The following is a 26,379-nucleotide window of genomic DNA, read 5'->3' as shown; positions in this document are numbered from 1 at the left end:
TTTTCCTCTTTTAGCTGCTGGGATCAGCCATCCATAACTTCAGCTGTTATATGGGTTGGGAGTGGGAGGCTCATTTTGCTCTGGTATTGTCCTGTTATTTATTGGCATGTGGTTGAACTGGTGACTTTGTTCATCAGCTTTGCACTGTCTGCAGGATATCTGTCTGGAAGCCTCAAACCTCTCACGTTCTGTTGACGAAGCGGCCCATTCCATGTTTAATCCCAATATCTAATCCTGAAATGTTAGTCTTTAAAGGAGGAAGGGGCCCCATACTTTCCACCGAGGCCACTCTGGCTACTTGAACATCACTTCCTCGTTGTTCTTTCAGATAGGTTTGCGGAATGTAAACACCACATACATATGTACATATTTATTCAAAAAGTGGTCTGAAAAAATGGGGAATAGCTAAAACAGCTAAAAGAAGCTATAAAAGTATAAACCCATTACCCATACTTGGATTAGTGTTTCTGTCCAGTAATTATGTGATTGTCATTTACTGGACATTTGTTTCTGTTGTGAAGGGATTCCAAACTGAGTTTTTGTTTGCTGAAACTTGTATAGTCCTGTGTTCTGTTGTAAGCGAGTTTTGGATTTCTCAAGTTGCCGCTGACGGGCTGAAGGCGTTAATCTGGACTTAGAGTTGCTCAGAGTGGGGGAGTCACGTCTTCTTCTGGTATCTTTTGAAACTGTGAACGCTTGCAAACGCTACTCTGTGTGACAGAAATATGCGGCCTGTGGTGTGCTAGATTGAACTCTGTGCTCTGATGCTTGCTCTTCCAGGCCCCGCTGACGTTCTGCCATGTCGCCGCTTGTTTCTCTGACGAGGAGTGGGAGCTGCTCCAGTGCTGGCAGAAGGAGCTGTACAAGAAGGTCATGAAGGAAATCCAGCTGGCCTTCAGCTCTCTGGGTAAGATGGCCCTGGCACGCTTAGGGTACCAGTATGTACTGTACGAAGAGCCCAGCTCAAGATGTGCGGAAATTTCTGGGCTTTTTATAAGAATAGATTACTATATACTCCCTCATCATTCTGTTTCATGGTTTCATAGTGTATCATATTTAGATGAGGCATATCAGGCTGCATCCATGTTAGAATTTAAGGATGTCAAGTTATCAAAAAGAGACTAGCTATGGATGGGGTTGGTATGATGTTTATATTATAAAAATCATGGTGACTCAGTTGAGTTTTGTCGATTAGGGGTGGCACCTGTTGGGTGTCTTTAGAAAGCCCTCACCCACCAACCTAGTTGGTGGCATGCTTCATCATCGGGCCCACCCAGTGACACCTAGCGTGTCCCGGGTGTGCTACGACGCCTGGTTACAGCGGAGCAGGTATGTCACTGTGTGTGCGGTGAAGGGTAGTGAGATAGTGAGTTTAAGACGGCTTGGCGGGGGTCCCAGTCCTTGAAAACTTTATTAGTTGGGCCTCCGTCAGCGGTTAAAAATAAGGCTGTTGGACGTTGGGGGCGGGTTACGACCTCCCACGTCCTTTAAAGTGTCAACATGTTTCAGCCAGTGCCTTATCAATATGCTGGCTTTCTTCAGGACTAAAAAGTGGGTGTGAATTAAAAATTAAAAACTAGTGGGTGTGTAGTGTGGACTATGTGTCTACACGCCCTAAAGTGTATCTAACTGTGAGAGGGGGGGATTCCCTTATCAAGATCACCTGTACAAATAACATAAAGGACAAGGACAAAACATACAGGGAAACAAAGAGTCACAAAACGATATAGGTCATATATATCATGGCAGCCGGCTTAATAGCGATGAGGTGCAGGCTATCAGCGGCTCAAGTGTAATGGTATTGGTGGTACCATTATGGTGGAAGATCGCACTAGAACTTCGAGGTGAAGTGGTTTAAAAAACGGAGTATTGCAACAGTGGTGAGAAAGAGTGAAGAATGAGGCGTAAGGTTTATGGCTTACGCTAGTTTTAAGAAGTGTCCTCTTCAAGGTTTGTTGAGGTGGCAAGGGGTTGACCCTAGGGGGGAGATTAAAGGGTGGACCACTGGAGTTAGGAACCTGTAGGGAGAAAAGAGCGGTAGCGCTTACCCATGGTCGAGGTGGTAGTGACTGCATACTCACAGGATTTCTGGTCAGCGCCGGCTTTGGACCTGTTTGCCTCCTTCGTGAAACCGGTAAGGTATGGCCTGTGCCGCCGGTTTAAATACTGAGGCTAATTGGTAAAACGTGCGCACCTGGGGATTGATAAGAATGGTGAAAAGACTCGTGTTTGCCGAGTCATTATCGTGCCCAGGTGAGTGCCGGTTCTTCCGCGTAGAGACGCGGTGTAGCGTGCGAAGTCCGCACATGCGCGCCGGCACTAGTATCCTGCGCATGCGTGGAGCCGTGCGAGCCACCGCGCATGCGTGTACTCCGGGCGCTATCTAGTGGAATTCTGTCGGTGTGCGCTGGGGGCATCCACTTGAATTACAAGTGTTTAAAGGATTCGGGCTATATAAGTTGGTGATTTATATCCTAATGGTGAAGGCGCTCCTGGGGTTAAAGGCGCCCCTGGTGCTGGTGTGATTGATTATGCACTATCCAGGCAAATATGATGGGCAAGGCAACAAGCTATGTCCTATCCAGGCTAATCATGAGGGCAGGGCGACCCAGCATCTAGGACCATCAGGCTCAGGGAGTCACAGGGAGGTCAAGGGACTACAGATTGGTCAAGGTAGTCCAGGGCCCATCTTCCTGACCACCGTTAACTGTACCATCCCCTGAGCGTTCTTTGCCATAGAGGCAATCCCTTGACCTCCCTGTGACTCCAGGGCTCATCTACCTGCCCCCTATTAATTAACTTAATTTAATTCTATTAATTCAATTTATTTTTCTAACAACTCCCTGAGCCTGATGGTCCTAGATGCTGGGTCGCCCTGCCCTCATGATTAGCCTGGATAGGACATAGCTTGTTGCCTTGCCCATCATATTTGCCTGGATAGTGCATAATCAATCACACCAGCACCAGGGGCGCCTTTAACCCCAGGAGCGCCTTCACCATTAGGATATAAATCACCAACTTATATAGCCCGAATCCTTTAAACACTTGTAATTCAAGCGGATGCCCCCAGCGCACACCGACAGAATTCCACTAGATAGCGCCCGGGGTACACGCATGCGCGGTGGCTCGCACGGCTCCACGCATGCGCAGGATACTAGTGCCGCCGCGCATGCGCGGACTTCGCACGCTACACCGCGTCTCTACTAGGAAGAACCGGCACTCACCTGGGCACGATAATGACTCGGCAAACACGAGTCTTTTCACCATTCTTATCAATCCCCAGGTGCGCACGTTTTACCAAATAGCCTCAGTATTTAAACCGGCGGCACAGGCCATACCTTACCGGTTTCACAAAGGAGGCACAACAGGTCCAAAGCCGGCGCTGACCAGAAATCCTGTGAGTATGCAGTCACTACCACCTCGACCATGGGTAAGCGCTACCGCTCTTTTCTCCCTACAGGTTCCTAACTCCAGTGGTCCACCCTTTAATCTCCCCCCTAGGGTCAACCCCTTGCCACCTCAACAAACCTTAAGAGGACACTTCTTAAAACTAGCGTAAGCCATAAACCTTACGCCTCATTCTTCACTCTTTCTCACCACTGTTGCAATACTCCGTTTTTTTTAAACCACTTCACCTCGAAGTTCTAGTGCGATCTTCCACCATAATGGTACCACCAATACCATTACACTTGAGCCGCTGATAGCCTGCACCTCATCGCTATTAAGCCGGCTGCCATGATATATATGACCTATATCGTTTTGTGACTCTTTGTTTCCCTGTATGTTTTGTCCTTGTCCTTTATGTTATTTGTACAGGTGATCTTGAGAAGGGAATCCCCCCCTCTCACAGTAAGATACACTTTAGGGCGTGTAGACACATAGTCCACACTACACACCCACTAGTTTTTAATTTTTAATTCACACCCACTTTTTAGTCCTGAAGAAAGCCAGCATATTGATAAGGCACTGGCTGAAACATGTTGACACTTTACAGGACGTGGGAGGTCGTAACCCGCCCCCAACGTCCAACAGCCTTTTTTTTAACCGCTGACGGAGGCCCAACTAATAAAGTTTTCAAGGACTGGGACCCCCGCCAAGCCGTCTTAAACTCACTATCTCACTACCCTTCACCGCACACACAGTGACATACCTGCTCCGCTGTAACCAGGCGTCGTAGCACACCCGGGACACGCTAGGTGTCACTGGGTGGGCCCGATGATGAAGCATGCCACCAACTAGGTTGGTGGGTGAGGGCTTTCTAAAGACACCCAACAGGTGCCACCCCTAATCGACAAAACTCAACTGAGTCACCATGATTTTTATAATATATACATCATACCAACCCCATCCATAGCTAGTCTCTTTTTGATAACTTGACATATAAACTGGGGATCTGGACTAGCTTTCTGGTCCTATCTCTCCCTCTTGATACACGCACAGAATTTAAGTATGACCAGTTACTAAGATTTAAACCTTCCGTGTAGTCTATTCAGCGAATAGACTACACTGAAGGTTTGAATGTTTCCCAACGTGACGGGAGGAGACGAGTTCAAAAGACTCAATGGCTCCCTGATGAAGAGGAATTAAAGCTCGAAATGCATTGGAGCGTGGAATATGGAGCGTAATGAAAATTAATAATGTTTCAAAAATATGGAAGATGAAAAGTGAAAGGAAAGTCACATGCAAATGAAAAGAGTTCATTAAAAGATCACAAGTGAAACAATTCAACGAAAGTTGTGTAATCATTTATACCCTCCAAAGAGGATTGATAGAGAGTGCACATTGGGGGATGCAACCAAAATGCTTTGGAAGCACTATTTAAAGAGAAATAAGGCACGCTTTCTGCGATACCGACTGGAGATATATACATGTTGGAGCTCTAACACCACTCAAATAAACACACATAAAACAGCTATAACCTTAGTAGCTAGTCACATCGCTCTCCAGTTAACCTCCATGAATGGAATCCAAGAACCTCAAGCAGATGCTGGAGGGGTTGCGACTCAGCAGGGACCTTGATTTATTTGCTACGGATTTGCACACAAACTCAGATCTGGTGGGGAAAAGTTCTCAACACAACAGAAAAACTCTTTCAAGACAAAACTACCAGACTTTCCACATACATGATGGTTGGCTTACTGATAAACAATACTTTCCTCTTACAGTCCCACAGGGGGAAGCAAATCTTGCTGGCACTCCTAGCAGCGAATAAGGTGGCGTTAGCACAGTAGGGGAGAAGACAATTCCGTCAACGCAGGATTACCTGCATAGGGTAAAAATAGCACTCACTCTTTCTTATGCCACTGTGTGCTTGTACCCTGTCTGGCAACCCTTTCTAGACTGTCGCTAGTGTTCACTTCAGGTCAAATAACTTTATTTCGGCCACAAATGTTCAAACAATCGCTAACTTAAAAAAACAGATAAAAAAAAACTAAAACAGTAATTTACAAAACGTGCATTTAGATAAAACAGTAAGTGGCACCTAGTAAATAATACAAACAATTTCAGACAAGTACAGGGAGGGAAAGCACATTCCTTCTGATCACCCACATAGCACCCACAAATGTGGCAACAGCCGGACGGCAGTCTGCCCTGATGATGCGAAGTGCAGCAGAGTTGTTGGGTTCACTTAGCAGCCTGCATATGGGGGCTGGCCAGGTCCTACTGCCGGAGGCATAGGGTGGACACAGAAACATGTGCACAACATTCTCCTCTGCAGAATTATGGGCCAGTCACAGAGTCCCCCCCCACCCAAACTCGTATGTAAGTGCTTACAAATACTGAAAACAGTAGCCACACAAAGTCCCAGTTAAGGCAGAAAAGTCCCAGGTCTCTTTGAATATAGAAATACGCAAATGACGCTCAATAACAATACACAAACTGTCCCTTTTACCAGGAATCAACATTTCCCTTGGGTATAATATGTTGGGTTTTTATTTATACCACCTCCTAAAATGACTTTTCGACTCGATACCAATTAGCTATTTCGAAGGGCCGTGCTGTAATGGTCCCTCCCAAACAGTGATCCCATACGAGAGGTATCCATGTTTTGTAACGAACATTCATTGCGAAACTATGAAACATGACAGACTCCTGAGGTTGGACGGGAATGTATTCGCAAACGGGGTGTAGGCCCCTTGGAACCCTTTCTTGTTTATGATTGTAAAATAAAAGTTTGTTCGGTAGTAGGCAGTGGTCCACGAGATGACTAAAAACTCTCAGACATATTTAGCTCACACAACAAAACTTAGCATCGATAACCTGGAGACTGGCCAGGAATTGCAGTTTAGGGCCTGTACTTTCTTCCCTCCCATTTATCACTGGTACATTTTCTTTCATTCTACTTTGTCTACCTCCGAGTTCCTTCCTACCAATGCTTCTGCTGTATTTTGTTGCTCACAAAAGCTTGAATTAATAATATTTCTCTTTTCATTACAGGCCCCCTGATTGCCAATTCCGTTTTTTCATTAAGACCAAAGGAAAAAGAAGACTTGTGCTCTAAAGATCTTGACGATGTGGAGAAAATCATCAATGTTGACCTGTCCACAAGTGAGTAAGAAAGATAATTTAAAAGAAAAACATTTAAATTGATTAACAGCAATATCAAAACGATTTCCCTACTTAAAGATATCTACAGATACAAATCACTGGCAGTTAATAGGAGACACTATTAAATGTTACCCAGCTCTTTACCCTTTATAATGCCTCTGCGTAGGCACCACAGTGCAATTTCGAGATTGTGACAACGAATAATGCGTGTGTCTCATATTTCAGTAGCCTTAAAACCTTGAAGTAGTTTCTAAGCCCCAAGTTTCTAAATAGTTGAATGACCCACTTAGACCTAGACCTTCTCTAAGCAGGACTGAAGAGTGTGACATGGAGTTCTGTTTCTTCTGTCTCAGTGCACCCAGGGCAATCTAGTTTGATGGCTCCCTTCAATTTATTTGTGAATGCATGAAGTGGGAGCGACCTGTGTCTAAATTGTAAAAACAATTTCTTTGCCATGAAGGGTTGGATATATGTTTCTAACCCGGGCGAACTCCGTAGGCGACGCCAGAATAGAAGTGGGCGAGAGGCAATTAAGTCGTAATGGGGCCAATGGCCAGATCTATCCTTAATGGGGTGAGGGGAGTGCTTTTGGGAAGACCCATCAGCTTCCTGGTGAAAGTGTTCTCTGTTACAGATAACATATTGTTGGATGAACAATGTCCCCAACGTTCGGCTCCATGGGTTGAAGCTCCCCTTGCTTGGGTCTTATACATTTTAGCTGGAGGGCCCACCACCTTTTGGGTGCCATTTTATGTACTTTTAAAATGCCCCCTATAAACTGAGTTAATTTAAGGTTGGCTTTCTTTATTTGGGTCCCCCAATCCATCTTGTCATTCAGTGTGAGGCCCAGATAATCAAAAATGTACACCCTCTCTAAAGGCCTACCTTCCATTTGGGGGATTGGCAGTTTCTAGTGTTGGCATGGAATACCATATATTTAGTTTTCTGGAGCTTTATCTCCAAATCCCTCTTCCTACCAAATTGGTTGAACTCTTCCAATACCCGCTGCATACCCATAGGGGATTTGGGCAGGAGCAGCGTATCGTCCGCAAACATTAAAGCTGGTATTTTGCGGTTCGCTAACCTTGGTGAATCTATGTCCTTCACTGCCCAGAGAGTTTCAACTAGACCATTTAGAAAGAGGGAGAACCGAGTCGGCGCTAGGACACTTTCCTGTCTCACCCCTTTCTCTACAGGGAAGGAGCTGTCAATTCCCCTTTCTTACCATGTCTTATCCTCTCATAAGTTCCATCGTGTAGGCGCTTCAGCTGGTCGCAAAGGTATACAGGTACTCCCATATCAAGGAGTAGACCCCATAGCTGATCGCTGTTCACCATATCAAATGTGGGTTTTAGATCCACGAAGGTTAGGTAAAGACTGCCACCCTCCAAGATTACTGATTTCCAGTGAATCAATTGCAATCTGAAAATCTGGTCGATGGTCGAAGTTTTTGACCTAAAACCAGCTGGTAAAGGAGTTAGGATGTCCACCTCATCCATCCATGATTGCAATCGGCCTAGAAGAACCCGGGCAACTATCTTTTGGGCGACATCAATGAGGCTTATTGGCCGATAATTTTCTGGGTTCAGAGGGGAGCCTTTTTTGTAAATAGGAATAATTTCTGCGCCAGCCCAAGTTGGTGGGGGTGCCATACCTTTAAGGATGGCGTTAAATAAGACCCGTAGGTTAGGTACCCATACTGTTTGTTCATTCCTAAACAGATCACCAGGAATTCTGTCCAACCCCGGTGCCTTATTTGGTAGCAATTTTGCCAGTGCCAGAAGAACCTCTGCCAATGTGCAGAGAGGTGGAGAAGTGTTTAGGGGAATTGGCTCAATAACAGATACCCTTGCAACTACGTCTCCATCTAAAGGCCTTGAATATAAAAGTTTAAAATGGGATCTCCAAGCTTCTTCCCCCAGATTTGGTTCGATTGCTGAGTTGCCTTCGGATTTACCAGTTTTTACTAGTTTCCAAAAGCCTCTCATATCTCTATTGTCTAAAGCTTTCTTAATAGCTTCCCATTTCTCAGTCTCCCACTCTGCTTTGGCTTCAGCTAGGGGTTTTTTATAGTGTGCCCTAGTTTCTTTGATTCATAGGTTGTCCTTATCCTTAATCCCTGATAACAAAGCACATTTTGCATCTTACATGCTTTGTTGTACCAGGGATGTTTCGGTATGGGGTCAGACCTATTATTATTTTTCCCATTGTAGAAAAACTCCACCAAGTTTGAAAACAAATCCTGGCAATTCTTACCTAACACTAGCAATGATTCGTGGCCTCGGCTATTTTCTGAGACATCAAATGCGTTTTCTAGAAACTGTATAATTTGTTGGTAGAGGGAGGACATTTTTTCTTGTGATTGTGCAAATGTTCGACATTGTACTCTCCTGCCTCCTTCAGTTGCAATTAAATTTGGGACAGAATGGGGGAGGAGCCTAGCTCGCGACCGCGATGGCCGCCTGATTCCTCGGCTCCGCTGACCCTGTAGCGGTCCTCCCGGTTTCCGCACTATCCTGCCTCCAACCAGCGAACTGCGTTACAGCAGCGGAACCGGGAGGCGAGCCTGATCACGCCGGTGTGTTTTTTTCTTCGATCCCGGCAGCAGAAGCTCTGGGGCGCCTTTCCCCTCCGGACGCCGAATAGAGCAGCCTGGGTCTTTGTTTGCGGAGGCGGCCGGCACTAGTGGTGAAGACGGCGGCCATTGTGGGACGGACGGTGCTGGTTCCCATTTCTCGTCGGTGGCGCTTGCTTCTTCACGACCCCGCTGCCTTTGATCCTGGGCACCGCCGCTGCCGGCGCAACAAAGTATCAGGTATTCAGCCCCGGGACGGCTCCTCCGCTACATTGTTTCTCTTGGCGCCGTAGTCAGCGCCATCTTTCTGCCTTGGATTTACAGCAGTGAGCCCAGGCTGCCGGTGCGACGAGTGCATCGGCCAGCACCACTTCACGACTGTGCCGGAATGGAGGAGGCAGCCCCAGCACCCCCAGTCTGTTTCCACCGCAACTCGACCCGGCGGGGGACTCGTAGGCTCGCTGAGGGTGAGGATGTACGACCAGTGGGACTGCCTCTCGTCTGCCATACTCGAGTTCGGGAGGGGGTTGCGTCCCTGCCCTTTGAGGCGCCTTTGTCATTTGGAGATGTTCTGAGCGCCCTGGCCGACCTCAGGTCCGCCATGCGTACTGTTACCTGGGAATTGGGGGCCCAGATTGACGCCACCCTGCTTGCTGCCCCCCAGTCTGTCCACATGCGGGACACTGCGCCACATCCTACAGCTACAATTCATGGCCCCCTCGCCAACGTCGCCACTGACTCACTGTGGTCACGAGACCCGGTCATTGCTGGGGTGCTGGCGGCAGCACCCCCTAAGGAACGCAAACTCTCTGGGGTGGCGAACTGGCCTGCGAGACGCCGCGAGACACCACGCTTGGGGGCTTTCTTGAGGACTCATGGCGGACCTCCGTTTTCTATCCTGGAACGGCCACTACCGGGCGGACCAGCTGCCCTCTGTGAACCATCGTGGGACTATGGATCCTCTGCTAAGATTGCGGACCACATGACTGCGTCTTGGATGGACTTTGGTGATCGTCCCCTTATTCAGCTGTGGTCCCTTTCTCTGTTCCCATCTTCCAAGAGGACTACCGTGCAGCTGGATTGTACAGTACCACCGCCTCGCAGGGGACAGGGTTGAGGCAGCCCCCTCCTGTATCAGGACTGTTTCCCGTTTTTGGACTGCTGGGTTGCTGACGGACTGCCGGGGGTATTGAGTATTGGTATTGTACTGGTCTTGGGGTCGGGGTAAGGGCGGCCAGGGAACTGTTTTACTTGCGTTGGATACATTTCATTGGCCCTCCTCCGGTCTTATGTGATTTGCACTCTTTCTTCCTTTCTCTTTTTCCTCTTTTCTTTTTCTCTTCAACTTTCTCTTCTCATACTATATTTCGGGTTCTGGGGTGACAAGCACTCTGCTAGGGGGGGGGGTAGGCCGTAGCCTCTGCATGTGTGTAGGGTGGGGGGGTATGTTTTAGTTCATGTTTTTTTTTCTATGGTGCCTTCTTGTTATTACTTAACTTCTTCTTTCTAGGCCTGTGTTAGGCGTACTGGGGGATGGGTGGTAGCGTGGTGTTCACTGTGATGTTGCGTCTTCTTTAGGCATGAGTATAATTTGTGACCATCCTCTGGCTGGAACTTGCATGTTGCGAACTGCACTGACTGGTGAAGATATCTATTGGCGAGTCCCACCTACATGGACCTAATTTCTCTTTCTTATTTGTATAAGTACGGAACAGTAGACCTGACCTTAATTGTTGCGCTGAAAACTTTTAAAACTAACCTTCACTGATTCTGGGACACGGTAATATGGTAACTACAGAGTAACCTTTTTAATGCTTGCTTGCAATGAGAGATATTACTGTGCCGCCGTAAAGTTGCATAGATGCTTAAATGTTTTCGTGGCCGGCCGGTAGGTTGTAGGCCCGTATTTGTTCTGCTTTGATGCACAATAAAGGTTTTCAAAAAAAATAAAAAAATAAAATTTGGGACAGAATGTGATACCATTCCCTGGTCAACCTTGGGCTGGGAGCAATGGGTTGTGATGACTCTCACATCGAGGCTGGACCGCGAAGTCCAGAATTCTATGCCATAACTCGACTCTACCAGGATATAGTCAATTATGGATGCCTGTCCCTGTTTATTAAAAGTAGGGTTCCCCGGACTGTCAGAGGGAAAGCGGCCATTACTCGCCCTAAGCAGATGGCTGAATGTAAAAGAGTTAAATTGAAGGACAAGGGGGGACCACCCCCTTATTGGGTAGGTATTACATTCTGGTATTTCCCAGACCGAGTCTTCCTCGCTAGTAATGGTCGTAGTTATACCGTTAAGGGGTTCGAAGTGACAATTAACGTCCCCTCCAATAATTACGTGTACAGACTCGGGTACAGTGGGAAGGAAGGAAGCCAAGCACTCAGTCTGTGAGGTTTGTCCCTGCCTGACTGGGCGAGAATAAATATTAATAATAGCCATCTTTAGAGAGTTATCAAAGGAAAGGAGAATGCACAAGATATTCGGGGAGGAGGTGTCTACCATCTTGATTGTACAACTCAACTGTATACCTGCCCTGAGGGTCTCCCCCTGGGCCCCTGAACAGCTGGCGTGCACTAAGCAACGTATACTACTCTATACAATGCTATCGTTGACTATGTTTCCTGGAACATGCATAGCTCATGGGTATCTACATAGTCTCCCCAATCCAGAAGATCCCATTTAGAGGAGAGACCTGCTATGTTTCAGGATAAATTCTTAGTGTTTTGTAGTTCTTCTACTGTCCCAGTCTTCATGTGTGTAGGGCCCCGTCCTGGTGTGGTAAGGTGGTAATCCCCTGGTGTTTTAGCAGGAGCTCCACGGATTCTGACTACAAATGTAGCCTCATCGTTTTTTCTTAACAGGTTGTTCTGGGAGCACCAGGCTTTCACAATTTTGGGGCTTAACGAGCTGGTTATTCATAGGTTCCTGGTGATTAGCATAAGGGTTTAGTTAATCAACCCGGTCTAGGGGGCTACAACTATTGCTGCCAGGGATGTTAAACGGCGAGATGGTCTCAGGACCCCAACATGGGTTTAGTAGATTCTTAGTCTGTGGTCTCATTTCCCTCTTTTTGTACACACTTTCCATACTCTCTATCAAAGAGCTAGGAGGATAAAAATAGCCTAGGTGGAGTGTGTGAATACCACTTGTCTCCCTGGGCGGTCTCCATTCGAGAATGTGTTGGACCACCCTGCTGTCCCTCAAGTTAATCAAAACGCTGTCACCCGGGATTTCTTTCTGCCTCTGTCCCAACCAGCTAACCCTGCGTGCAAATAAAATTTCACTGTGGATTCGGTGGGGCAGAGGTCTACGCTTGTTTAATCAAAAGATAGTTTTGTTTTTTAAATCAGGATACGACTCCCCACGACCTATCTCCAGCTGTTGGACTCCAGCTGGTATGACCACATAGGGAGAAGAAGCTGGGGGCAAATCTGTACATGGCAAAGTGGATTTTTTCCCCTTAGGTTCGATTGGTGTATAGTCGTATTACCTCCTTTACGATTACTAGGTAAAAGGCGTTCCACTAACGGGCCAGGTATGGTTGCCATGTCCCTAGAGCCATAAGCATTGTCTGCAGCTTGGTTCACCCTATATGAGGAAGTGGCTGGGGCCTGGATTTGTTGGGTTTGGGGGATAGTTCTAAGGCTTTTGTTTGTGCTGTGGTTTTTGCCTTTCAGGGACAGGTAGCCCAGTTAGGGCAGGTGGAGTCACTTGATTTTGTTGGGGGACAGAAGTCTGGGCCAAAGAATTAACGGATCCAGTGATTTGCAAAATTGTATTAATTCTACTCCCCCAAGAATCTACTGATGAGGTCAAGTTTTCAATCCGTCTCGTTGCAAATTCTAACTTTATGAGGTGTTCAAAGTAGGTTTTAAACTCTTTTACCATGTATGTTGGCCTTTAACGGTGGCTCCCTTAATTCTGAGCTATTTTCACCAGCTCCATGTCCCACTGGTCGATGATTTATCACCACCTCAGGGTTATGGTTCACATGTTTCCCTCCCTTATGATCTTTTTGTTTCCGGAGTGCTCCTTTCCTTTTAGCCCCCTCCCGTCATAAGTTTACTAGAACTTTCTTGTTTAGGGAGTGAGTCTGGAGTGGTCAGGAGATCAGGTGTTTGGAAAGAAGGGAGTGCTCCTGGCTCCAAAGTTTGTGGGGTTCTTGGAATCGTTGGTGTTATAGAGAGGCGTCTCTCAGTGCATGCTATTTCACTGTCGGCAGCTCCTATTGCCTGTTGTAGCTTTTTATCAATGGCTGTGGGTTTGGCAGTGGGGGTTAGCACAGGGGGGTTTTGCCTAGTAGGTGACCTTGTGGGCGTTGGAGTGCTCTTCCCCATAATTATTTAATAACTAGTCCTCCTCAATCTTATACACAATTATCTAGAACTATTCCGTTAAATAGAGCAATAACATTCAGGTTTCAATTACTAGTGTCAATCACTGGCACAGCATACATATAGTAACTCACTTTCACAGACACAAATTCCTGAAGTTCGTACCTTGATGCATTGAGAATCTCTGGAAACTAATAATATACATTAGATTAGCAATAGCACTTCCCTGGCCTCAATATCATCGACTGACATGGTATTTTAGATTGTGTGACATTCAGTACATGAACATTCCTTGTATCAGTTCCATTTAGCAAGCTGAGACAGGGTAATTCACCCTTGGCCTTGACTTAACACCCCCTGGACTGTCAGTGTGTGTTCTCCTTCCAGAGTTCCGGCACTGTTTTATGTTTCCTGTGTAACACAAATTGAGTCTTGGGCTTGTTGAAGATATTACTGACCGGGCAACCAGTATCGCTGTCGACTCTCATGATGGGTCTTCCTCTCGGCTGCTGCAGACTCTTTCTTTGAGATGCTTAGATAGACGCCTCTGGTGCAGTAAGGATTCAGGCTTAGTGATTGTTCCACATGCCTCAAAGGGGACTTCATTTCTGAATAGTTCTTCTAGCACTTCCTGTGTACAGCATAGGTCTAAGTGTGTCCCCACCCCAAATGAGCTGCATGGGTTTTCAGTCTTGCCGTTATGCATCACAATGTCACAGAGTTTGATTTCACCAAATGAAAACCGTACACTCTTTCAGAGAGGGTACTTCGATCTAAGGGGGCTGAAATCTACAGACCTATCCCTAATGGAAAATGGAATTGTCTCTAACTCTTCCCTCGACCGCTAGAAAAGCCAAGCTTTCCTGAGCAGGACACTCTATTCCAGCCGTAATCACAGATCACATTCATATCCAGTCCTGATTATTGCTCGGATCGCAAATGTTTTGCGGATACCAGTTTGGTTCTTGCTGATATGTTACCTCCTTTTGCATTCTTTGCTAATACCTTATGCAAAAATGTTATCCTGTAACTATATAATACTGATTCACCAGTACTGAGTACACTGTATTAATGTTTAGTTTTTTGATTCCTTATGCAGCATCTTTGGTGACGCTGTTCTCCCAAATGGCAGCTTCAATGTTTCAAGTGCTAGAATGTTTACGGGCACTGTCTGAAACCTAATTTAGACTTTTGTCTGTCCATCTTATTGATTCAGCGAACAGGTAAGGCAAGTAGATTTATTGGCAGGGCAAGTAGATTTTTGTGCCATTTTGTCCTTCGACAAGTAGATTTTTTAAACAATTCCACACCCCTGCCATTGTCAACAACTCGGTTTGAGATCACAAATGTCTTCATTGTTTAAGTGGGGAACTTTTAGCACTTGATGTTTGCCTAGAAAATGTTACTGGAGAAAGTATTCCTTTGGTAAGATACAGGACCTCTTTATGATTGAGTTTAAGAATGATAGAGGCATGGGAAAACTATATGTGGCAGTGGTGGGAGCCTCAGTTATAAGTTGGGTAGACCAAAAAAACGCAGGGATCACGCTGAATCTCAACAGTGTAGAAGAGGTGGTATTGATTGATGATGAAGGTGAGGGCGTGTCAGCCTTTGCGAAAGAGTCCCTGAGGTTTTCACAGGAAATGTCCGAGAATTGCAGGGGTTCACTCACAAGATCACCTTGAAGGAAGATGCCAGACAGATCTGTCGCACCTGCTAGTGTGAGAGGTGAGGTCAGTATGAATGAAACAGACTTGTTGACCATGGAATAATTGAACCTCTGGCGTTGACTGAGTGGTTGGCTCCATCGACCTCACCTCAGGTAAGTTTGCACCCAGATAGCAAAAATGATACAGCTTTTATCACCCCTTTTGGATATCGCTTCATAAGAATACGTTTTGGCCTAGCGTCTGCTGCTGCTGCTGTATTCCAGCTGTTGATGCATCAGATTTTTAAAGACACCACTGGAGTTGTATATTTTCAGTATGATCTATTGGTGATGGGAACATGATGATACGCTGCAAATGGTGTTGAAACATAAGGGGGTGACAGCAGAGTTTTAAAAATGTGCATTTGCTGTGAAATCTGTGACATACCGTGGGCAGGAAGTGAGTGAAATGGAATCACGCATAAAAAAGAAATCTTGGGTCCATCGAGATTGCTCCTGCTTCAGCCTCAAAGGATGAAGTCAGATCCTTCCTGGGGGTGTCAGAATGTTCTTTTGTAAACAACTTTTGCGAGCAAGACTAATGGAATGAGACAATTGCTTAAGGATCGTACTGAGTTTGTATGTAATAATCAGTTGCAACAAGAATTGACTGCAGTCAAAGATTAAGTATGTCAAGCCATCCCATGCAGGGTTTTAATCCCTTGGCTCGTTCTGTTGTCACCACAGATGCCCAAGGAAAGGGGCTCAGTTCATTGCTTTCCCAAATTGACAAGAAGGGAAGTGAACCCATACTGTTGCTTACTTCACCTTCCTTGTCTCCATCTGAGGAAAAGTTTTCAGTCGTAGAAAGATGGTGGCTTGTGTGTGGGCTTTAGGAAAGTTTAGGCAATATATTTGGTGGTCTGTGTCAACATTACGCATGGGCCACAAGCCCTTGACTAAAATCTTAACGACTACTGAGGAGTTAAAAGCACCGCCATGTGTAGTCCGAATGTCTCAGAGGCTCTTGGATTGTAATTATAATGTTGAGTACTTCCCTGGCGTACAAAACAATGTGGCAGATTTTCTAATCAGGTCTCCCTTGATCATGGATGAACATATAGGGGGAGAATGGGAGGACTATAGCGTAGGCTTTTCTGAGGTGATGAAGACTGTGCCATTTCTGTGGATGATTGGAAATGTTGTTTTATGAGGAGGATAGAATTTTATGTACAATCAAAGATCTCTGTCTAGATGGTTTGGCAAAGTATGAACTTTCTGGATAAGAGTTCCAAAAGATTTTGGGAAGTAAGGAATGAGTTGTCAGTTGATAACAAGGGGTGCTTGCTGCGAGGAGATAGGATAATACCTCTTATATCCTTGAGGTCCAAAGGTTTGCCCATCGTACATGAAGGGCCTTTGGGCATGATCAAACCTAAGATACAAGTTAAAATGTACTTTTGGTGACCTGCTGTTAATGTGGAAAGATATGTAAGGAATTGTATGTCCTGTGCCAATGTGGACAAGTCCCAGATCACATTTTAACCCTCCCTAGGAGTTATGAGTATTCGCTAGGGTCTTTGGAAAGCCATTGATATTCTAGGGATGGGTCTTGATTGTACTGGATTTCCAAAATACTTTATAGCCCTTTTGGATTTGTTTTCCAAGTGGCCAGAAACATATGTGTTTACCATGGTTGATTCTCGTGCAATTGTATTTTTTTTTAAAGGGGTGTTTCTCAGAGAGGGAATACCTAAGACATCGTTGACTGATATTGGATCACAGTTTGTGTCAGAGTTGTTGGAGCAATTCTTGTCCCCTCTATCATCCTGCTAGCAATGGGTCAGTGGAGCGCTTCAATAGGGTGATTATGGACAGTATACAAATTGCCGTTCAGAATGGTAAGTGCTGGGAATAAGGGTTGGACAAGTTGATTTGGTTTTACAGAATTACCCCTGATAGAGTGCAGCCTGTGTCGAGTGTCAACGAGTCGAGAACCATTTATGGAGGACAATGCTCCTTGGTTGTCTTGAGATCGGCATGAAGAGTGGTCTTCCTCTGTGATCATGAGTAGCCTGAGGAGAGACTAAGAGGTGCTTAAAGAGTACTTTGATCAGGAACATGGTGTTAAGAATGTGGTGTTGGAGTCAGGTGATTGGGTGCAAGTTGAAATGGGTGTGAAAGTTTAGAAAGGTCAAAGAAAAATAAGACAGTCTCCTTCAGGTGATCGCATTTGTTTCTATTTCTGCTCCATTGAGTGATGGTTAAGACTTTGCATTGCAGTAGATTATCCAAATGTAACAAAACTCTTGTGTGAAAGGAAGAGAAGGTGATGTGGAAATAAGGAATGGTTGGCTGTGGAATGATGAGGGCAAAATGTAGGTCTTGAGTGCGATGACAACAGTGTAAATCGTGAGCGTTGTTGTAGGGAGGGGAGTGATGAGGATGTTGTGGAGATGGGTGAACAAGGGGACACTCCTGCATGCAACGGAATGGAGAACCCTGATACGGTTCCTGCACAATCTTCCCACACTAATAAGTGGGTAAGAGACAGTATGCAACCAGAACAAGGTAAGGATTTAGATATGATTTAACGGAGAGGACTGCCATGCAGTTGCTGGCATTATATTGCATTCTGCTCCCTGCTCAAGGAACACATTATATTTATAATTGTTATGTGTATTTTGTATTTATTGTTTTAGGGTTATAACTTATTGGTTTATTTATTTATTTTGGTAAATTTTGCCAGGTTTTAAAGGAGGAAGATGTGTTGTGTTTGTAAGTGGCACGTGCCCCTTGTTGGTATTTGGAAGGGTAGTGGATCTGGATTGCGGAGCGGTTAAAGGGATCTTCTGTATGAGGCACTGACAACACTCTACAATGCTTTGCCTCTTTAATAATCTACTATTTAACTCACATTGGACGCATGAATCTTTACATTTTCCTTGGTGGTGGCCGAGACTGGGCCCAAATAACACATCTACCTTCATCACCAAAAATGTTGATGTCTCCGCTTTTTTTTTTGGGGACATTTGTGTATCATTCGTGTTCGCAAGCCATGCCTCTCAAGTGAGGTACCTTGTTTATCAGGAGAAGTGTGGCACACAGAACAGTGCAACAATTGTTATTATGAATTCAATGTCTCTCCATTATTGGCTTCCAAATGTGAGTGAGTGTGCAAGAAAGATCACGTTTTGCAAATTACCCTCTGAATCACATGATGGTGTGGGTAACCTAAGCTCAGGCCTCTCCGAGTAACCACCATCCCTAGAATTAGTATCTAGGACACATTTAAAAAATGCAGAGAGGTCACTCATTTTTCATCCATTAATTTCCCAGTATGAATTGAAGCATGGTGGGTACACAGTGAAATATAATTATTTTTTATTTATTTTTTATTTTTTATTTATTAATTTAAAAAGTTGTATATAGCGCTGGCTAGACCCGGAGGTATCACAGCGCTTTACATGAGCATCAGATCATAGTTACAGGTTACATAGGTTACACAGTTCTTAGAGCGAGGTAATCCAAGGCCCATCTCCCCTATAGCTAAACCAAGTAGCTCCATCGGGCATCAGGCAAAATAGTCCAGTCTCAAAACATTGAGAGAGGAGGGAGGGAGAGACATAAATAGAGGGAGGATGTGGTAGGAGACGATAGGAGAGACGACAGGAAGTGCAACAATGTGGTTCAACAATATACTAGAAGAAGACCAACAAGTAAACATTAAATCAAACAATCAGCAATACAATTAGGGGAGGATAGAAAGGCAAGAGAAAGTAGTGGGGGGTAGGGGAAGAGAGAGAGTGAGGATAAGGGAAGAGACAACCATAGAGACGAAAGGAAGTCTGTCTAAGGTTCACAGAAAAACAGGGTGGAGACAAAGGGACAACCAACAAACGTTACATAAACCTACAATGAGAAGGGTCTAACAGACGTAACCATGTATTGCTTTTGTAAATTTGCAATTGAGGTATACAATTACAGGTGGAAACGTGAGCTATTTCTATTTTTTCCATTATTTTTTATTTTAATTAAAAAAAATACCTGTTGCTGAATTTATAATGTCTAGTTTTCAGAAATGTATAGCTTTCCGGGTTCACCCATGGCCTTCAGATCTTTCTCCACTGTAAATTGCAAGTAGGTGGAAAGCACATAAAAAGGGAAAATGGACCATCCCCTGGAGAAGTTAACATACTGTGGTATTATTTTTTATAACTTTGGCTGTACCTGAAATCTGGGAAGTTAGTCATCTTGCACTTCAAACCTTTTGTTGATGTCCCTTATTGCAGGGGGGAATGTTTGGAAGGCTTAAGTGTGAAGTTCCAGAAACATAAATGAAAGGACTTACCACAAGGGAGAATATTCTTAGCAGCAAAACGGCTAAAGGCGAAACCAACCCATATGTTTGTTTTCCCATACAAAGTATTTATTGGGAAAACATCATTAACTTATCTAGTGGACACATATCTGTGTAATATAATCAATTTAAAATAAGAATAATGATAAAGTATTTTGTGCAGATGAGTTAAAGGATTTAGAGCCTCAAATTATTCCATGTGATCTTACACACACAAGTGTAAAGCGCGGCTGTTGTCTTACTTTGACAGGTCACGTGACTGCTGATTCTGAAGTGTTATTCATGGGAAAAGAGTTCATGGAGGATACGCAAGTTACATCTGTGAAGGAGCAAGGCGGCAGTCCCGGCACAGGTGAGAGATGCGTGTCACCTGCAGAGTGGATGCGTGCTAAGGTGAAGGTCCTACCAGATCCTTCTTGGCCCACTGAAGAGAAAGGTCTATCTCACAGGCCCTGCAGAGCTGAGAGAAGGAGCACGAGGCCTGTAGCCTCTCGCTCAGACTGTACCTGAAGGAGCACTTATAAATAAACCTTCACTCAGCAGACTCTAGTGTATGAGGGAGACGGGTCATCGGTCACTAAAACAAAGACGTGCACGCAATGGAGTCTTTTAGATGTTGTTCAACTAGGGGTTATTTTAATTCCAAGATAGCTGCTAATGACTTAATAGGTAGTCGTAATCTAGAACGAGATATGGAGTCAAATGGATTGTTAATTTTTATCTCCTGAAAGCGACATTGCAACTCTGCTCATACTGCAGTACTTCACGTAATGAACTATCACATACAAATGTTCAAATCCCAGGGAATTGATGACGTCCGAAGAGGCCCGTCATCTCTTACAGACTTTGTGATTGACTGCACCTCTGTTGAAGGTGATCGTTTGGGGCTGGTCTCTTAAGAGCCTGGCCCCGTGCACCATGAGTATAACTCAAGATCCTTAGTAAAAGGTTGTATGTGTTGACTCTTGAGAAGGATGAGCCTGTTGCCACTCACGGAGATCAGGTGCGCTGCGGAGACACTTCGCTGACGTGGAGAGGAGAAGAGTAATATTAGGATGACATTTAAGATGGGTGAACCAAGTAATGGATCCAGTGAGCTGCTCAGGGCATTTAACAGATTATGATAACTGGATTTCTTCTGGACTGAACCACATACTTAGAATAAGTCAAGGTATCAGAAAGGGAGACTAAACCGCCTGATAACCTTCTGTCTGACAGTGAAGCTCATGACTGCCATGGAAACAAAAGGCTCCATGTTCAGGATGATAACAACAGCATCCTCTGCATCCATGCCTTTTAATATATGTATTGCTGGCATGCACCTATTATTTGGGGCCTTAATTAGCCATTATCTGCTCCTCAGTCCAGCATTACGTTGAATTGCCTTTTACAACTGTTGGAATGCAATGCAATCTCTGCAAGCGCACAAACTAACCTAAAGCCAATAGGTTAGTAGGCAACATCTACCAAGTTCCTTATTAATTCTTTTGAGATGCTCCTCAATCTGGGTGTGAAAGAGCATGTGTTGTTTTTTTTTTAAAAGACACCTTACCCATCAGCCTGGTTGGTGGCTTGCGTCATCATTCGGGATATCTAGCGCATCAAGAGTGTGCCTTTGTCGGCTTTTTACATTGGAGTGGTTTTTTTTAGGGGGGGAGGGGGTGGTTTGATTATCTCAAATGAGAAAAAGAGGTGAATTAAAATTTTCTTTTGAATTACTCAACAGTGTGGTCTACTTTAATAATGGCAACCGTAGACAAGGATTAAAAGTAGTGGTGGATGCGTTGTGAGAAACCAACGAACTCTCTCATTATTGGTATGGGTCGACATGTTTTTTTTTGCTCCAAGGTGGCCAACTGGTAGGGAGCTCCGTCTAGATGCTCCCAGGGCTAGGGATCGCCATTGGCGCAAATCCTGTCGAAAGCCCAGCCATCGCCCCCCCACTCAAGAGAACGGGGGATAAACATAGGGGCCAACGCCATCGGAATCTAGCGCCCCCAGCCGGATCGAGGACCGAAAAAGAAGCTGCAAAGCTTACCAGGACATGCAACCCACTCCACCTGCTCAGCCTACCTCACCAGCAGGATGTATGCCGTTACAACGCATACTTTTACAACGCATACCTTTACAACGCCTTTTTTACACCGCAACATCCATTACAACGCATTCCATTACAACGCATGCCATTACAACGAATTATTTGAAACTACCTTTACAACGCATTCCACTACAACGCATACTACATTTACAACGCATACCATTACAACGCATACCATTACATTGCATGTATGGTAAGTATTGGATAGTGTAGGGGTAAAAAAAATACTATTCTAACTCCAGGGGATGCAGCAGTAGGGTAAGTGTTGGATAGTGTAGGGGTAAAAATTACTATTCCAACTCCAGGGGGTGCAACAGTAGGGTAAGTGTTGGATAGTGTAGGTATTCTATGTAATGGTATGCGTTGTAATGACTGCGTTGTAATGACATGCGTTGTAGTGGCATGCGTTGTTGTGACATGCGTTGTAATGGTTGCGTTGTAATGGATGTTGCGTTGTAAAAGTTTCGTTGTAAAGGTAGTGCATTGTAAAAGTTGCGTTGTAAGTGTTGTTTCCCTCACGAGCAACCCCTGCCTCGCACTGGGTAGCACCTAGGTGGTTCAGTGGGGACATCGGCGCCACATGTAAATGTAAATGTAATGTAAATGTACATGTATTTATATATCGCAAATCACCGACCCGGTATCTAAGCGCTTGCTTAGGGAACCCGTCTTGGTATTCCCCTGTAAGATAACCCCGGCAGGGTATCCACAAGGTGAAAGCCAGGCATCCCGCCGCAAGGGGTCATTGTGGAGAATAAGCAAGCTATTGCCCAGAGTCGCAGAGTGTGAACCTGTGAGTCGAGTAGGCACCGGAGCGAGAATTATCGAGTCCGTGGAATTTTTGAGCCCAAGACCCGCCGAGGCGGGGATTTGAACCCTGGTCCAGGACCGATCTCGGCTTCTGGGTCTGCCGCCTCTAACCCCTGAGCCACACTTCTCCACATCTCCACATCCACATCTTGTGCTGCATTGCGCACCTCAGCGCGGTCTGCTTCTGGGCATGCCTCATGCCGATGGGGAGTCCCGTGGTGTGGGGCTCCGGGGAAGTGTGCGGCTCCCGGCCCTCTGGACGCTGCTGCACTGTGTGCTGCTGGCCGGGTCGGGCGAACATGTGCCCTTGCTTCGACTGCAGCAATCTTGTGCGGGCCACCTCCTGAGTGATCTTGCCTCGACTGCGGCGATCCTGTGAAGCCATCTGCTGGGTAGCCATCCGCCACCACTGCATCGTAAAGGTTAAGCTGAGTGGGCTGCTTCTCTCTGCACCCCCTGCAGCCCGGGAGCCCTTGGTGGATATCTGATAAAAGGGAGCGTGAAGGTTATGGAAAGCTTGGCGGGAGGAGGGTGTGATTCCAGACCCTCCCAACTCTGGGGTGGAAGGGTGAGCGTAATGGTCCGAGCACTACAGTGAACCACCTCTTGGTTTGCTATTTCCTCTGAGTCAGGTCAGGTCAGGTCAGGTCAGCTGCTAACACAGCTGGCCTCTCAAGCCTGTAATACCTGCCTCAGCCTAAGGATTGTCAACAACCAGCTCGCCGCCTTCCTTGAAACGAACAGATCCCTCGACTCTTCACAGTCCGGCTTCCGAGCCAAACACAGCACTGAGACCGCACTCATCGCAGCAACAGACGACATTCGAACTCTACTGGACAATGGAGACACAGTCGCCCTCATCCTCCTCTACCTCTCCGCTACCTTCGACACAGTCTGTCATAGCACCCTGTTACAACGCATCAGAAACATCGGAATCCAAGGAAAATCACTCGACTGGATCACCTCGTTCCTTACCGGAAGAACTCAGAGAGTCCGCCTCCCACCGTTCAAGTCAGAGGCCACTGAAGTCATTTGCGGCGTGCCACAAGGATCTTCACTCAGCCCCACCCTCTTCAACGTATATATAAGCCCCCTCGCGACCATCGCACGCCAACACAACCTCAACATCATCTCCTACGCCGATGCCACTCAACTGATCCTCTCACTCACCAAAGACCCTCTCACCGCCAAAACCAACCTACATGAAGGAATGAAAGAAGTCGCCGAGTGGATGAAGCACAGCCGTCTGAAACTGAATTCAGACAAAACAGAAGTCCTTATCCTAGGTACCTCTCCCTCCGCCTGGGACGACTCTTGGTGGCCAGAGGCCCTAGGAAAAGCACCCATCCCGACGGACCACGCACGGAACCTGGGTGTCATCCTGGACTCCTCACTCTCGATGACCAGACAAGTCAACGCCGTTTCAACATCCTGCTTTAACATTCTCCGCATGCTCAAAAAAACATTTTGCTGGATCCCCACCGAAACTAGAAAAACGGTCACCCATGCTCTGGTTACAAGCCGCCTGGACTACGGAAACACCCTATACGCCGGTACCACCGCCAAACTTCAGAAAAAAACTCCAACGCATCCAGAACGCATCAGCCAGACTCATACTAGACATCCCGCGTAAAGACCACATTTCTGGCCACCTGAAAAACCTCCACTGGCTTCCCGTCAATAAGAGGATAACACAGAGGACGGCCCGGGACCAGGGTTCGATTCCCGGCGCGGCAGGTTTCTGGACCAGGGTCAGCGGACTCGATAATTCTCTCGCCTCGGTGCCCACTCTGATCAGCGATCACACTCTGCAACTCTGGGCATTAGCTTGCCTCATCTTCACTAACGGCCCCACCAGACCGCCGGGGATGCCTGGTCTCACCCTGGAGATACCCATTAAGGGACCATCTCTCAGGGAAGCCAGGAAGGGTTTCGCAGCGGTCGGAGCGCCTTGGGACCCTACGGGTAAGTAGTGCGCTATATAAATGCCTATACATTTACATACATACATACATACATACATTCCGCCTCCTAACCCACGCACACAAAGCACTTTACGAACTTGGACCCGAATGCCTCAACACACGACTTTCCTTCTACACCCCCCCCGCCAGCTACGCTCTTCCAACCTAGCCCTTGCCGCTGTCCCTCGCATCAACAAAACCACCATGGGAGGAAGATCCTTCTCCTACCTGGCGGCTAAAACCTGGAACTCACTTCCCATTCACCTTCGCCTCACTCAGAACCACCTAGCATTCAGAAAGCAACTTAAAACCTGGATATTCGACATGTAATTTCCCCTCCCACCCTCAAGCGCCTTGAGACCCTCTGGGTATGTAGCGCGCTATATAAATTATTTGACTTGACTTGACTTGACTCCACCAGAACTTGGGGCACAGGGTGGAGCTGCTGGAGCTGCCCTTCTCCCCCTGCACTGTGGCCCTAAAATACGGTTTTATGTCAGATTTCTCCCTTTTGTTTTTGAGCTTCTTCATAGTAGGAAGGCTTGGGCTACCTCACGCAACAGGCATCTAGATTCGGCTACTTCATCAGTGTGTTTTCCACCTGTCTCCAGCCTCGGCCTACTCTTTGCGTTACCTCTTCAATTGAAATGCTCTTTGGTCTCCTTCGGTAGGATCTCCACCAAATACCAGGCTCTGTTTTCTGTTTGGGCTCCCTATGCATCTGAATGACATTGGGCAGCGCTCTCAAGAGGTTTTCTATCAATCACCAGCTCCTGTTTGTGGCTTATCTTCAGCTGAAAGCACCTATGACAAAAACGTAGATTTCGATGCCGGAACCCAGCTAGGTCAAAACTTGGTACTGTGGACCTACACTGCTACCGGGCGCGCTTACTATACTTTCATGCACATACTGTCACTCACACTGCCAAGATATTCTGTTTACCATACGCCAATACTGGCCTGATGTTTAATCATACTTCCATCTAATCCTGGTTTTGTCTACCTTACAACATTATTGGTTCGGTGCTTGAACCTGTCCACATCTACTGCTTGCATTGTGCGACTGTATCATTATCCTATGTGTTTCACAGTGTTTCTGGACATGTACTGTTTCTTAGGCCTACAAGTTGTACTACACTACAACACTGTTTTGATGATGGCACATGCTTATGTATGAACTAGTCTCTTGTCCGCCTTATGCCATTATTGGTTCGGTGCTTGAACTTATCAATGTTAGACCCTGGTATTTTACGACTGCATCATTACCCTAAGCATTTATTGTGTTTCTGTGCATATACTCTTCCATATGCTTACAAGCTGACTTTGCCCACCAATATCGTCTTGTGTGCATACACTGTGATTTCATGTTGATGTTGTCTTTTGGCCACGTTGTGATCTTTACCTACTATACTTCATATCAGCAGTAGTGTCCCTGCCTGTCCAATGTATGCTGTACAGGTTTACCCTGATGTCGTACCCATGTTATTAACGCTAGAACTGCTTTGTCCTCCCCGGCAAACTGGCCTATAAAAATGTGGCAGATTTTCTAATCAGGTCTCCCTTGATCATGGATGAACATATAGGGGGAGAATGGGAGGACTATAGCGTAGGCTTTTCTGAGGTGATGAAGACTGTGCCATTTCTGTGGATGATTGGAAATGTTGTTTTATGAGGAGGATAGAATTTTATGTACAATCAAAGATCTCTGTCTAGATGGTTTGGCAAAGTATGAACTTTCTGGATAAGAGTTCCAAAAGATTTTGGGAAGTAAGGAATGAGTTGTCAGTTGATAACAAGGGGTGCTTGCTGCGAGGAGATAGGATAATACCTCTTATATCCTTGAGGTCCAAAGGTTTGCCCATCGTACATGAAGGGCCTTTGGGCATGATCAAACCTAAGATACAAGTTAAAATGTACTTTTGGTGACCTGCTGTTAATGTGGAAAGATATGTAAGGAATTGTATGTCCTGTGCCAATGTGGACAAGTCCCAGATCACATTTTAACCCTCCCTAGGAGTTATGAGTATTCGCT

General features: G+C 45.9%; 1 protein-coding gene across 1 annotated transcript in view; it reads left to right on the top strand.

Annotated features, from left to right (window-relative positions):
• The window catches only part of LOC147737550 (uncharacterized), a 173,145-nt gene that overhangs the window by 7,299 nt on the left and 139,467 nt on the right, over positions 1 to 26,379 (top strand). Inside the window, exons 2-3 of the mRNA XM_086924455.1 lie at positions 781 to 907; positions 6,439 to 6,549. Coding sequence (XP_086780581.1) covers positions 781 to 907; positions 6,439 to 6,549 — 238 coding nt within the window. The remainder of the gene's footprint in view (positions 1 to 780; positions 908 to 6,438; positions 6,550 to 26,379) is intronic.

This window comes from Lissotriton vulgaris, chromosome 1_1, assembly GCF_964263255.1.
Source record: "Lissotriton vulgaris chromosome 1_1, aLisVul1.2, whole genome shotgun sequence".
Lineage (NCBI taxonomy): Eukaryota > Metazoa > Chordata > Amphibia > Caudata > Salamandridae > Lissotriton > Lissotriton vulgaris.
This window is presented reverse-complemented; position numbering and strand designations above follow the sequence as displayed.